The sequence below is a fragment of the Coturnix japonica genome, chromosome 2 (genome assembly GCF_054131305.1).
Source record: "Coturnix japonica strain WE chromosome 2, WE-NBRP24, whole genome shotgun sequence".
Lineage (NCBI taxonomy): Eukaryota > Metazoa > Chordata > Aves > Galliformes > Phasianidae > Coturnix > Coturnix japonica.
In genome coordinates this window covers 20,860-34,527 of record NC_140664.1, presented here as the reverse complement: position 1 = coordinate 34,527, position 13,668 = coordinate 20,860, and the positions used below count along the sequence as shown (strand labels likewise).

Here is a 13,668-nt window from a genome sequence, read left to right as displayed (position 1 = left end):
GGGGTCTATCTATAGGGTCAGTGGGGTCCATGTGTCCCATGGGGTCTATGGGGTGTTTCTATAGGGTCAGTGGGATCTATGGGGTGGATCTATGGGGTGTATATGGGGTGGATCTATGGGGTGAATCTATGGGGTGGATCTATGGGGTGGATTTATGGGGTGGATCTATGGGGTGTATATAGGGTGGATCTATGGGGTGAATCTATGGGTTATATCTATGGGGTGGATCTATGGGGCGGATCTATGGGGTGAATCTATGGGTTATATCTATGGGGTGGATCTATGGGGTGTGTATGGGGTGGATCTATGGGGTGGATCTATGGGGTGGATCTATGGGGTGAATCTATGTGGTGGATCTATGGGGTGGATCTATGGGGTGGATCTATGGGGTGTATATAGGGTGGATCTATGGGGTGGATCTATGGGGTGTATATAGGGTGGATCTATGGGGTGTATATGGGTTATATCTATGGGGTGGATCTATGGGGCGGATCTATGGGGTGAATCTATGGGTTATATCTATGGGGTGGATCTATGGGGTGGATCTATGGGGTGGATCTATGGGGTGAATCTATGGGGTGAATCTATGGGGTGAATCTATGGGGTGAATCTATGGGGTTTCTGTGGGTCTCAGATCTTCCTGTGGAGCCTGAAGGACAACGAGCTGACGGGGATGGCCTTCATCGACACCCAGCTCTACATCCACCAGATGATCAGGTGGGGCTGCCCCATAAGTGCCCCATAGCCCCACATCCGCCCCATAACCACATTGCTGCCCCATAACCACATTGCTGCCCCATAACCCCATATGTGCCCCATAACCTCATAGACCCCTTAGTGCCCCATAACCCCATTTGTGCCCCATAACCTCCTTGTTCCCTATAGCCCCACATGTGCCCCATAACCCCACATGTGCCCCATAAGTTGTGCCCCATAACCCCATAACCCCATAACTGTGCCCCATAACCCCATAACCCATAACCCCATAACCCTATAACCTTATAACCCCATAGCCCCATAACCCCATAACCCCATAACCCTATAACCTTATAACCCCATAACCCCATAACCCCATAACCCTATAACCTTATAACCCCATAACCCCATAACTAACCCCATAACCCCATAACCCCATAACTAACCCTATATCCCCATAACCCCATAACTAACCCTGTAACCCCATAACCCCATAACTAACCCTATAACCCCATAACCCCATAACCCCATAACCCTATAACCCCATAACCCCATAACTAACCCTATAACCCCATAACCCCATAACTAACCCTATAACCCCATAACCCCATAACTAACCCTATAACCCCATAACCCCATAACCCCATAACTAACCCTATAACCCCATAACTAACCCCATAACCCCATAACCCCATAACTAACCCTATAACCCCATAACCCCATAACTAACCCTATAACCCCATAACCCCATAACTAACCCTATAACCCCATAACCCCATAACTAACCCCATAACCCCATAACCCCATAACTAACCCTATAACCCCATAACCCCATAACTAAGCCTATAACCCCATAACCCCATAACCCCATAACTAACCCTATAACCCCATAACCCCATAACTAACCCTATAACCCTATAACCCCATAACCCCATAACTAACCCTATAACCCTATAACCCCATAACCCCATAACTAACCCTATAACCCCATAACCCCATAACTAACCCTATAACCCCATAACCCCATAACTAACCCTATAACCCTATAACCCCATAACCCCATAACTAAGCCTATAACCCCATAACCCCATAACCCCATAACTAACCCTATAACCCCATAACCCCATAACTAACCCTATAACCCTATAACCCCATAACCCCATAACTAACCCCATAACCCCATAACTAACCCTATAACCCCATAACCCCATAACTAACCCTATAACCCTATAACCCCATAACCCCATAACTAACCCCATAACCCCATAACTAACCCTATAACCCCATAACCCCATAACTAACCCTATAACCCCATAACCCCATAACTAACCCTATAACCCCATAACTAACCCTATAACCCCATAACTGACCCTATATCCCCATTACCCGCAGTGTGAAGAACTTCATCCTGGCGGCCGACGTGATGAAGAGCATCTCCCTGCTCAGATACCAGGAGGACAGCAAGACCCTGTCCCTAGTCAGCAGGGTACGGGGCTATGGGGGCTATAGGGGCTATAGGGGCTATGGGGTCTGTGGGGTCTATGGGGTCTATGGGGTCTATAGGGGCTATAGGGTCTATGGGGTCTGTGGGGTCTATGGGATGTGTCTATGGGGTCTATGGGGTCTATGGGGTCTGTGGGGTTTATGGGGTCTGTGGGGTCTGTGGGGTCTTTGGGGTCTATGGGGTCTATGGGATGTGTCTATGGGGTCTGTGGGGTCTATAGGGTCTATGGGGTCTATGGGATGTGTCTATGGGGTCTGTGGGGTCTGTGGGGTGTGTCTGTGGGGTCTATGGGGTCTGTGGGGTCTGTGGGGTCTGTGGGGTCTGTGGGATGTGTCTATGGGGTCTATGGGGTCTATAGGGTCTATGGGGTCTATGGGGTTAATGGGATGTGTCTATGGGGTCTATGGGGTCTGTGGGGTTAATGGGGTCTGTGGGGTCTATGGGGTCTATGGGGTCTATGGGATGTGTCTATGGGGTCTGTGGGGTCTATAGGGTCTATGGGGTCTATAGGGTCTATAGGGTCTATAGGGTCTATGGAGTCTGTGGGGTCTATGGGATGTGTCTATGGGGTCTATGGGGTCTGTGGGGTTAATGGGGTCTGTGGGGTCTGTGGGGTCTTTGGGGTCTATGGGGTCTATGGGATGTGTCTATGGGGTCTGTGGGGTCTATAGGGTCTATGGGGTCTATGGGGTCTATAGGGTCTATGGGGTCTGTGGGGTTAATGGGGTCTGTGGGGTCTTTGGGGTCTATGGGGTCTATGGGGTCTATGGGGTCTATAGGGTCTATGGGGTCTATGGGGTCTATGGGATGTGTCTATGGGGTCTATGGGGTCTATGGGATGTGTATATGGGGTCTATGGGGTCTGTGGGGTTAATGGGGTCTGTGGGGTCTTTGGGGTCTAAGGGGTCTATGGGGTCTATGGGGTCTGTGGGGTCTATAGGGTCTATGGGGTCTATGGGATGTGTCTATGGGGTCTATGGGGTCTATGGGGTCTGTGGGGTTAATGGGGTCTGTGGGGTCTATGGGGACTATGGGATGTGTCTATGGGGTCTATGGGGTCTATGGTATGTGTCTATGGGGTCTATGGGGTCTGTGGGGTCTATGGGGTCTGTGGGGTCTATAGGGTCTATGGGGTCTATGGGGTCTATGGGGTCTGTGGGGTTAATGGGGTCTGTGGGGTCTGTGGGGTCTATGGGGTCTATGGGGTCTATGGGATGTGTCTATGGGGTCTGTGGGGTCTATGGGGTCTATGGGGTCTATGGGATGTGTCTATGGGGTCTGTGGGGTCTGTGGGGTGTGTCTATGGGGTCTATGGGGTCTATGGGATGTGTCTATGGGGTCTGTGGGGTCTGTGGGGTGTGTCTGTGGGGTCTATGGGGTCTATGGGGTCTATGGGATGTGTCTATGGGGTCTATGGGGTCTATGGGGTCTATGGGGTCTGTGGGGTCTGTGGGGTCTGTCAGTTGGGTCTATGGGGTCTATGGGGTCTGTCTATGGGGTCTGTGGGGTCTATGGGTCTATGGGGTCTATGGGGTCTGTGGGGTCTATGGGGTCTGTGGGGTCTATAGGGTCTATGGGGTCTGTGGGGTGTGTCTGTGGGGTCTGTCTATGGGGTCTATCTATGGGGTTAATGGGGTCTGTGTGTCCCATGGGGTCTGTCTATGGGATCTGTGGGGTCTATGGGGTCTGTCTGTTGGGTCTATGGGGTCTATGGGGTCTGTCTATGGGGTCTATGGGGTGTGTCTATGGGGTCTATGGGGTCTATGGGATCTATGGGGTCTGTCTGTGGGGTCTGTAGGGTCTATGGGGTCTGTGGTGTCTATGGGGTCTGTGGGGTCTATGGGGTCTATGGGGTCTGTCTATGGGGTCTATGTGGTCTGTCTATGGGGTCTGTGGGGTCTGTCTATGGGATCTGTGGGGTCTATGGGGTCTGTCTATGGGGTCTATGGGGTGTATTTATGGGTCCAGTGGGTCCATGGGGTTATGGGTTTATGGGGTTGTGGGGCTGTGTGGTCATAGGTTTATGTGGTTATGGGGCAGAGTGGTTGTGGGGTTATGGGTTTATGTGGTTATGGGGTTATGGGGCAGTGTGATGTGGGGCTGCGTGCTTATGGGGTTATGGGATTGTGTGGTTATGGGGTGTGGGATTATGGGGCTATGGGGTTATGGGGCTGTGTGGTTATGGGGTTATAGGGCTGTTTGGTTATGGGGTTATGGTTTATGTGGTTATGGGGCAGTGTGGTTATGGGGTTATGGGGTTATGGGGCAGTGTGGTTATGGGGTTATGGGTTTATGTGGTTATGGGGCAGTGTGGTTATAGGTTATGGGGTTATGGGGCTGTGTGGTTATGGGGTTATGGTTTATGTGGTTATGGGGCAGTGTGGTTATAGGTTATGGGGTTATGGGGCTGTGTGGTTATGGGGTTATGGTTTATGTGGTTATGGGACTCTGTGGTTATAGGTTATGGGGTTATGGGGCTGTGTGGTTATGGGGTTATGGGGCAGTGTGGTTATGGGGTTATGGGTTTACGTGGTTATGGGGCAGTGTGGTTATAGGTTATGTGGTTATGGGGCAGTGTGGTTATGGGGTTATGGTTTATGTGGTTATGGGGCAGTGTGGTTATGGGGCAGTGTGGTTATAGGTTATGGGGTTATGGGGCTGTGTGGTTATAGGTTATGGGGTTATGGGGCTGTGTGGTTATGGGGTTATGGTTTATGTAGTTATGGGGCAGTGTGGTTATAGGTTATGGGGTTATGGGGCTGTGTGGTTATGGGGTTATGGTTTATGTGGTTATGGGGCAGTGTGGTTATAGGTTATGGGGTTATGGGGCTGTGTGGTTATAGGTTGTGAGGTTATGGGGCAGTGTGGTTATAGGTTATGGGGTTATGGGGCTGTGTGGTTATGGGGTTATGGGGCAGTGTGGTTATAGGTTATGGGGTTATGGGGCAGTGTGGTTATGGGGCTATGGGGTTATGGGGCTGTGTGGTTATGGGGTTATAGGGCTGTGTGGTTATGGGGTTATGGGTGTATGTGGTTATGGGGCAGTGTGGTTATAGGTTATGGGGTTATGGGGCTGTGTGGTTATGGGGTTATGGTTTATGTGGTTATGGGGCAGTGTGGTTATAGGTTATGGGGTTATGGGGCAGTGTGGTTATAGGTTATGGGGTTATGGGGCTGTGTGGTTATGGGGTTATGGGTTTATGTGGTTATGGGGCAGTGTGGTTATAGGTTATGGGGTTATGGGGCTGTGTGGTTATGGGGTTATGGTTTATGTGGTTATGGGGCAGTGTGGTTATAGGTTATGGGGTTATGGGGCTGTGTGGTTATGGTTTATGTGGTTATGGGGCAGTGTGGTTATAGGTTATGGGGTTATGGGGCAGTGTGGTTATGGGGTTATGGGGTTATGGGGCAGTGTGGTTATAGGTTATGGGGTTATGGGGCTGTGTGGTTATGGGGTTATGGTTTATGTGGTTATGGGGCAGTGTGGTTATAGGTTATGGGGTTATGGGGCGGTGTGGTTATGGGTTCTGGACTATGGGGCTGTGTGGTTATGGGGTTATGTTGTTATGGGGTATGTGGTTATGGGGCAGTGTGGTTATGGGGCTGTGGGTTATGGGGCTGTAGGTTATGGGGCTGTGGGTTATGGGGCTGTGGGTTATGGGGCAGGTCGCTGTGTGCCCCATAGCGCCGTGTTCCTATAGGACGCCAAACCACTGGAGGTTTATAGCGTGGATTTCATGGTGGACAGCAGCCAGCTGGGATTCCTGGGTGAGAACAATGGGAACACATTGAGAACAATGGGAACAATGAGACCATTGAGAACAATGAGAACCCCATTGAGAACAATAGAACCCCATTGAGAACAATGAGAACCCCATTGAGAACAATGAGTCCATTGAGAACAATGAGAACCCCATTGAGAACAATGGGAACCCCATTGACAACAATGAGCCCCATTGAGAACAATGAGAACCCCATTGAGAACAATGAGAACGTTGAGAACAATGAGAACCCCATTGAGAACAATGAGCTCATTGAGAACAATAAGAACCCCACTGAGAACAATGAGTACCCCATTGAGAACAATAGAACCCCATTGAGAACAATGAGAACCCCATTGAGAACAATGAGTCCATTGAGAACAATGAGAACCCCATTGAGAACAATGGGAACCCCATTGACAACAATGAGCCCCATTGAGAACAATGAGAACCCCATTGAGAACAATGAGAACGTTGAGAACAATGAGAACCCCATTGAGAACAATGAGCTCATTGAGAACAATAAGAACCCCACTGAGAACAATGAGTACCCCATTGAGAACAATAGAACCCCATTGAGAACAATGAGAACCCCATTGAGAACAATGGGAACAATGAGCCCATTGAGAACAATGGGAACAATGAGCCCATTGAGAACAATGAGACCCATTGAGAACAATGAGCTCATTGAGAACAATAAGAACCCCACTGAGAACAATGAGTACCCCATTGAGAACAATAGAACCCCATTGAGAACAATGAGAACCCCATTGAGAACAATAAGAACCCCATTGAGAACAATGGGAACAATGGGAACCCCTTTGAGAACTATGAGAACCCCATTGAGAACAATGAGAACCCCATTGAGAACAATGGGAACAATGGGAACCCCTTTGAGAACTATGAGAACCCCATTGAGAACAATGAGAACCCCATTGAGAACAATGAGCTCATTGAGAACAATGGGAACCCCATTAAGAACGAGAGCCCCATTGAGAACTATGAGAACCCCATTGAGAACAATGAAAACCCCATTGAGAACAATGAGAACCCCACTGAGAACTATGAGAACCCCATTGAGAACAATGAGCTCATTGAGAACAGTGAGAACCCCATTGAGAACAATGAGAACGTTGAGAACAATGAGAACCCCATTGAGAACAATGAGAACCCCACTGAGAACAATGAGCCCATTGAGAACAATGAGAACCCCATTGAGAACAATGGGAACCCCATTGACAACAATGAGCCCCATTGAGAACAATGAGAACCCCATTGAGAACAATGAGAACGTTGAGAACAATGAGAACCCCATTGAGAACAATGAGCCATTGAGAACAATGAGAACCCCATTGAGAACAATGGGAACCCCATTGACAACAATGAGCCATTGAGAACAATGAGAACCCCATTGAGAACAATGAGAACGTTGAGAACAATGAGAACCCCATTGAGAACAATAGAACCCCATTGAGAACAATGAGAACCCCATTGAGAACAATGAGTCCATTGAGAACAATGAGAACCCCACGGAGAACAATGAGAACGTTGAGAACAATGAGAACCCCATTGAGAACAATGAAAACCCCACTGAGAACAATGAGCCCATTGAGAACAATGAGAACCCCATTGAGAACAATGGGAACCCCATTGACAACAATGAGCCCCATTGAGAACAATGGGAACCCCATTAAGAACGAGAGCCCCATTGAGAACAATGAAAACCACATTGAGAACAATGAAAACCCCATTGAGAACAATGAGAACCCCATTGAGAACAATGAAAACCCCACTGAGAACAATGAGCCCATTGAGAACAATGAGAACCCCATTGAGAACAATGGGAACCCCATTGACAACAATGAGCCCCATTGAGAACAATGAGAACCCCATTGAGAACAATGAGAACGTTGAGAACAATGAGAACCCCATTGAGAACAATGAGCCATTGAGAACAATGAGAACCCCATTGAGAACAATGGGAACCCCATTGACAACAATGAGCCATTGAGAACAATGAGAACCCCATTAAGAACGAGAGCCCCATTGAGAACAATGAGAACCCCATTGAGAACAATGGGAACCCCATTGACAACAATGAGCCCCACTGAGAACAATGAGAACCCCATTGAGAACAATGAGCCCCATTGAGAACAATGAGCTCATTGAGCCCATTGATAACATTGAGTCCATTCAGAACCCCATTGATGCCAATGAGCCCATTGATCCCATCATGGCCCCATTAGATCCCACTGATCTTATCATTGCCCCATTCATCCTGTTGATCCCATTATTATCCCATTGATCCCACTATTTTCCCATTGATCCCATTCATTCCACTGCCCCCATTGTCCCCACTGACCCCACTGACCCCATTGATCCCCATTGATCCCATTGATCCCATTGACACCATTGACCCCATTTACACCACAGATCCCCATTGGATCCCATTGATCCCATTGACCCCATTGACCCCACTGATCCCCATTAGATCCCATTGATCCCATTGACCCCATTGACACCATTGACTCCATTGACCCCACTGATCTCCATTGATCCCCATTGATCCCATTGACCCCATTGACCCCATTGACCCCATTGTCCCCATTGACCCCATTGACCCCATTGACCCCCATTGGATCCCATTGTCCCCATTGACCCCATTGACCCCATTGATCCCCATTGATCCCATTGATCCCATTGACACCATTGACCCCATTTACACCACAGATCCCCATTGGATCCCATTGATCCCATTGACCCCATTGACCCCACTGATCCTCATTGATCCCCATTGATCCCATTGACCCCATTGACACCATTGACTCCATTGACCCCACTGATCTCCATTGATCCCCATTGATCCCATTGACCCCATTGACCCCACTGATCCCCATTGATCCCCATTGATCCCCATTGGATCCCATTGACACCATTGACTCCATTGACCCCACTGATCTCCATTGATCCCCATTGATCCCATTGACCCCATTGACCCCACTGATCCCCATTGATCCCCATTGATCCCATTGACCCCATTGACACCATTGACTCCATTGACCCCACTGATCTCCATTGATCCCCATTGATCCCATTGACCCCATTGGCCCCACTGATCCTCATTGATCCCCATTGATCCCATTGACCCCATTGACCCCACTGATCCCCACTGATCCCCATTGACCCCCATTGGATCCCATTGATCCCATTTACCCCATTGACCCCACTGACTGCATTGATCCCCATTGACCCCAGTGACCCTATTGACCCCACTACCCCATTGATCCCCATTGATCCCCATTGACCCCTATTGACCCAATTGACCCATTGATCCCCATTGACCCCCATTGGCCCCATTGACCCCCATTGGATCCCATTGACCCTATTGGTCCCATTGGCCCCATTGACCCCACTGACTCCATTGATCCCCATTGTCCCCATTGACCCCATTAACCCCATTGACCCCAATGACCCCATTAACCCCATTGACCCCATTGACCCCATTGACCCCAATGACCCCATTAACCCCATTGACCCCATTGACCCCCATTGGATCCCATTGTCCCCATTGACCCCATTGACCCCATTGACCCCATTGACCCCATTAACCCCATTGACCCCATTGACCCCCATTGGATCCCATTGTCCCCATTGACCCCATTAACCCCATTGACCCCATTAACCCCATTGACCCCATTGACCCCATTAACCCCATTGACCCCAATGACCCCATTAACCCCATTGACCCCATTGTCCCCATTGACCCCAATGACCCCCATTGACCCCATTGTCCCCATTGACCCCATTGACTCCATTGTCCCCATTGTCCCCATTGACCCCATTGACCCCAATGACCCCATTGATCCCATTGACCCCATTGACCCCATTGACCCCATTGACCCCAATGACCCCATTGACCCCATTTACCCCATTGACCCCATTGTCCCCATTGACCCCATTGTCCCCATTGATCCCATTGACCCCATTAACCCTATTGACCCCATTGTCCCCATTGACCCCATTGACCCCATTGTCCCCATTGACCCCATTGTCCCCATTGACCCCATTGACCCCCATTGGATCCCATTGTCCCCATTGACCCCATTGATCCCATTGACCCCATTGACCCCATTGTCCCCATTGACCCCATTGACCCCATTGACCCCATTGTCCCCATTGACCCCAACGACCCCATTAAGCCAATTGACCCCATTAACCCCATTGTCCCCATTGATCCCATTGATCCCATTGACCCCATTGATCCCATTGATCCCATTGACCCCATTGATCCCATTGACCCCATTGACCCCATTGATCCCATTGACCCCATTGATCCCATTGATCCCATTGATCCCATTGACCCCAATGACCCCACTGACCCCATTGTCCCCATTGACCCCATTGACCCCATTGATCCCCATTGACCCAATTGATCCCATTGACCCCATTGTCCCCATTGACTCCATTGACCCCCATTGATCCCATTGTCCCCATTGACCCCATTGACCCCGTTGACCCCATTGACCCCATTGATCCCATTGACCCCCATTGGATCCCATTGACCCCATTGACCCCAATGACCCCATTAACCCCATTGACCCCATTGATCCCATTGACCCCATTAACCCCATTGACCCCATTGTCCCCATTGACCCCATTGACCCCCATTGGATCCCATTGACCCCATTGATCCCATTGATCCCATTAACCCCATTGACCCCATTGACTCCATTGACCCCATTGTCCCCATTAACCCCATTGACCCCATTAACCCCATTGTCCCCATTGACCCCATTGACCCCATTATCCCCATTGTCCCCATTGACCCCATTGACCCCATTAACCCCATTGTCCCCATTGACCCCATTGACCCCATTATCCCCATTGTCCCCATTGACTCCATTGACCCCATTGATCCCATTGACCCCATTAACCCCATTGTCCCCATTGACCCCATTGACCCCATTATCCCCATTGACCCCATTGTCCCCATTGACTCCATTGACTCCATTGTCCCCATTGTCCCCATTGACCCCATTAACCCCATTGACCCCATTGATCCCATTGATCCCATTGACCCCATTGATCCCATTGATCCCATTAACCCCATTGTCCCCATTGACTCCATTGACCCCATTGACCCCATTGACCCCATTAACCCCATTGTCCCCATTGACTCCATTGACCCCATTGTCCCCATTGACCCCATTGACTCCATTGACCCCATTGTCCCCATTGACCCCATTAACCCCATTGACCCCATTGTCCCCATTGACCCCATTGACTCCATTGACCCCATTGATCCCATTGACCCCATTGTCCCCATTGACCCCGATGACCCCACTAACCCCATTAACCCGAATGACCCCATTAACCCCATTGACCCCATTGACCCCATTGTCCCCATTGATCCAATGGCCCCATTGTCCCGATTGACCCCATTGACCCCACTAACCCCATTAACCCCATTGACCCCATTGACCCCAATGACCCCATTAACCCCATTGTCCCCATTGTCCCCATTGACTCCATTGACCCCATTGATCCCATTGATCCCATTGACCCCAGTGTCCCCATTGACCCCAATGACCCCACTAACCCCATTGACCCCAATGACCCCATTAACCCCATTGTCCCCATTGACTCCATTGACCCCATTGACCCCATTGATCCCATTGACCCCATTGACTCCATTGACCCCATTGTCCCATTGACCCCATTGACCCCATTGTCCCCATTGACTCCATTGACCCCATTGTCCCCATTGATCCCATTGACCCCATTGACCCCAATGACCCCATTGTCCCCATTGACCCCATTGACACCATTGTCCCCATTGACTCCATTGACCCCATTGACCCCATTGACTCCATTGATCCCATTGACCCCATTGACTACATTGACCCCATTGTCCCCATTGACCCCATTGACCCCATTAACCCCATTGACCCCATTGTCCCCATTGTCCCCATTGACCCCATTGATCCCATTGACCCCATTAACCCCATTGTCCCCATTGACCCCATTGATCCCATTGTCCCCATTATCCCCATTGACCCCATTGACCCCATTGACCCCCATTGGATCCCATTGACCCCATTAACCCCATTGATCCCATTGATCCCATTGACCCCATTGACCCCATTGACTCCATTGACACCATTGTCCCCATTGACCCCATTGACCCCATTGACCCCATTGACCCCATTGTCCCCATTGACCCCATTGACCCCATTGACCCCATTGACCCCATTGTCCCCATTGACCCCATTGACCCCATTGTCCCCATTAACCCCATTAACCCCATTGACCCCATTAACCCCATTGACCCCATTGTCCCCATTGACCCCATTGACCGCCATTGGATCCCATTGTCCCCATTGATCCCATTGACCCCATTGATCCCATTGTCCCCATTGACCCCATTGACCCCATTAACCCCAATGACCCCATTGACTCCATTGACCCCATTGTCCCCAATGACCGCATTAACCCCATTGTCCCCATTGTTCCCATTGTCCCCATTGTCCCCATTGATCCCATTTATCCCATTGACCCCAATGACCCCATTAACCCCATTGACCCCATTAACCCCATTGACCCCATTGACCCCATTGACCCCATTGACCCCATTGATCCCATTGATCCCATTGATCCCATTGACCCCATTGACCCCATTGATCCCATTGACCCCATTTGACCCCACAGTGTCGGACCGGGATCGGAACCTGCTGGTTTATATGTACCTGCCTGAGGGTGAGTATTATGGGATGGCAGCAAGGGATTATGGGATGGATGGGGGGATTATGGGATGGATGGATGGGGGTATTATGGGATGGATGGATGGGGGTATTATGGGATGGATGGGGGTATTATGGGATGGATGGATGGGGGTATTATGGGATGGATGGGGGTATTATGGGATGGATGGATGGGGGTATTATGGGATGGATGGGGGCATTATGGGATGGATGGATGGGGGTACTATGGGATGGATGGATGGGGGTATTATGGGATGGATGGATGGATGGGGGTATTATGGGATGGATGGGGGTATTATGGGATGGATGGGGGTATTATGGGATGGATGGATGGGGGGATTATGGGATGGATGGATGGGGGCATTATGGGATGGATGGGGGCATTATGGGATGGATGGGGGTATTATGGGATGGATGGGGGTATTATGGGATGGATGGGGGGATTATGGGATGGATGGATGGGGGCATTATGGGATGGATGGGGGTATTATGGGATGGATGGGGGCATTATGGGATGGCTGGGGGTATGATGGGCTGTGTTGGTGTCAGCCAAGGAGAGCTTTGGGGGGTATTATGGGATGGATTTGGGTCATTATGGGCTGTATTGGGCCATTATGGGATGGCAGCATTATGGGATAGGGGTATTATGGGCTGTTGTGCTTGCAGCCAAGGAGAGCTTTGGGGGGATGCGGCTGCTGCGTCGCGCCGACTTCCACGTGGGCGCCCACATCAACACGTTCTGGAGGACCCCGTGCAGGGGGGGCAGCGACGGGGCCAGGAAGGCCAACACCTGGGAGCAGAAACACATCACATGGTTTGGTATGGGGGGGTTATATGGGGTAATGGGGGGTATAGGGGGGATATGGGAGCAGAAACACATCACATGGTTTGGTAGGGGGGGGTTATATGGGGTAATGGGGGGGTATGGGGGGTATGGGGTGTATGG

The 13,668-nt window shown here is 50.3% G+C and overlaps 1 protein-coding gene across 5 annotated transcripts in view; it reads left to right on the top strand.

Annotated features, from left to right (window-relative positions):
- The window catches only part of CPSF1 (cleavage and polyadenylation specific factor 1), a 147,247-nt gene that overhangs the window by 117,510 nt on the left and 16,069 nt on the right, over positions 1-13,668 (top strand). For all 5 annotated transcript variants that reach the window (XM_085536825.1, XM_085536826.1, XM_085536830.1 and 2 more), the window contains 5 exons: positions 635-717; positions 2,089-2,182; positions 5,902-5,968; positions 12,670-12,717; positions 13,389-13,541. In XM_085536825.1, the coding sequence (XP_085392951.1) occupies positions 635-717; positions 2,089-2,182; positions 5,902-5,968; positions 12,670-12,717; positions 13,389-13,541 (445 nt within the window). The remainder of the gene's footprint in view (positions 1-634; positions 718-2,088; positions 2,183-5,901; positions 5,969-12,669; positions 12,718-13,388; positions 13,542-13,668) is intronic.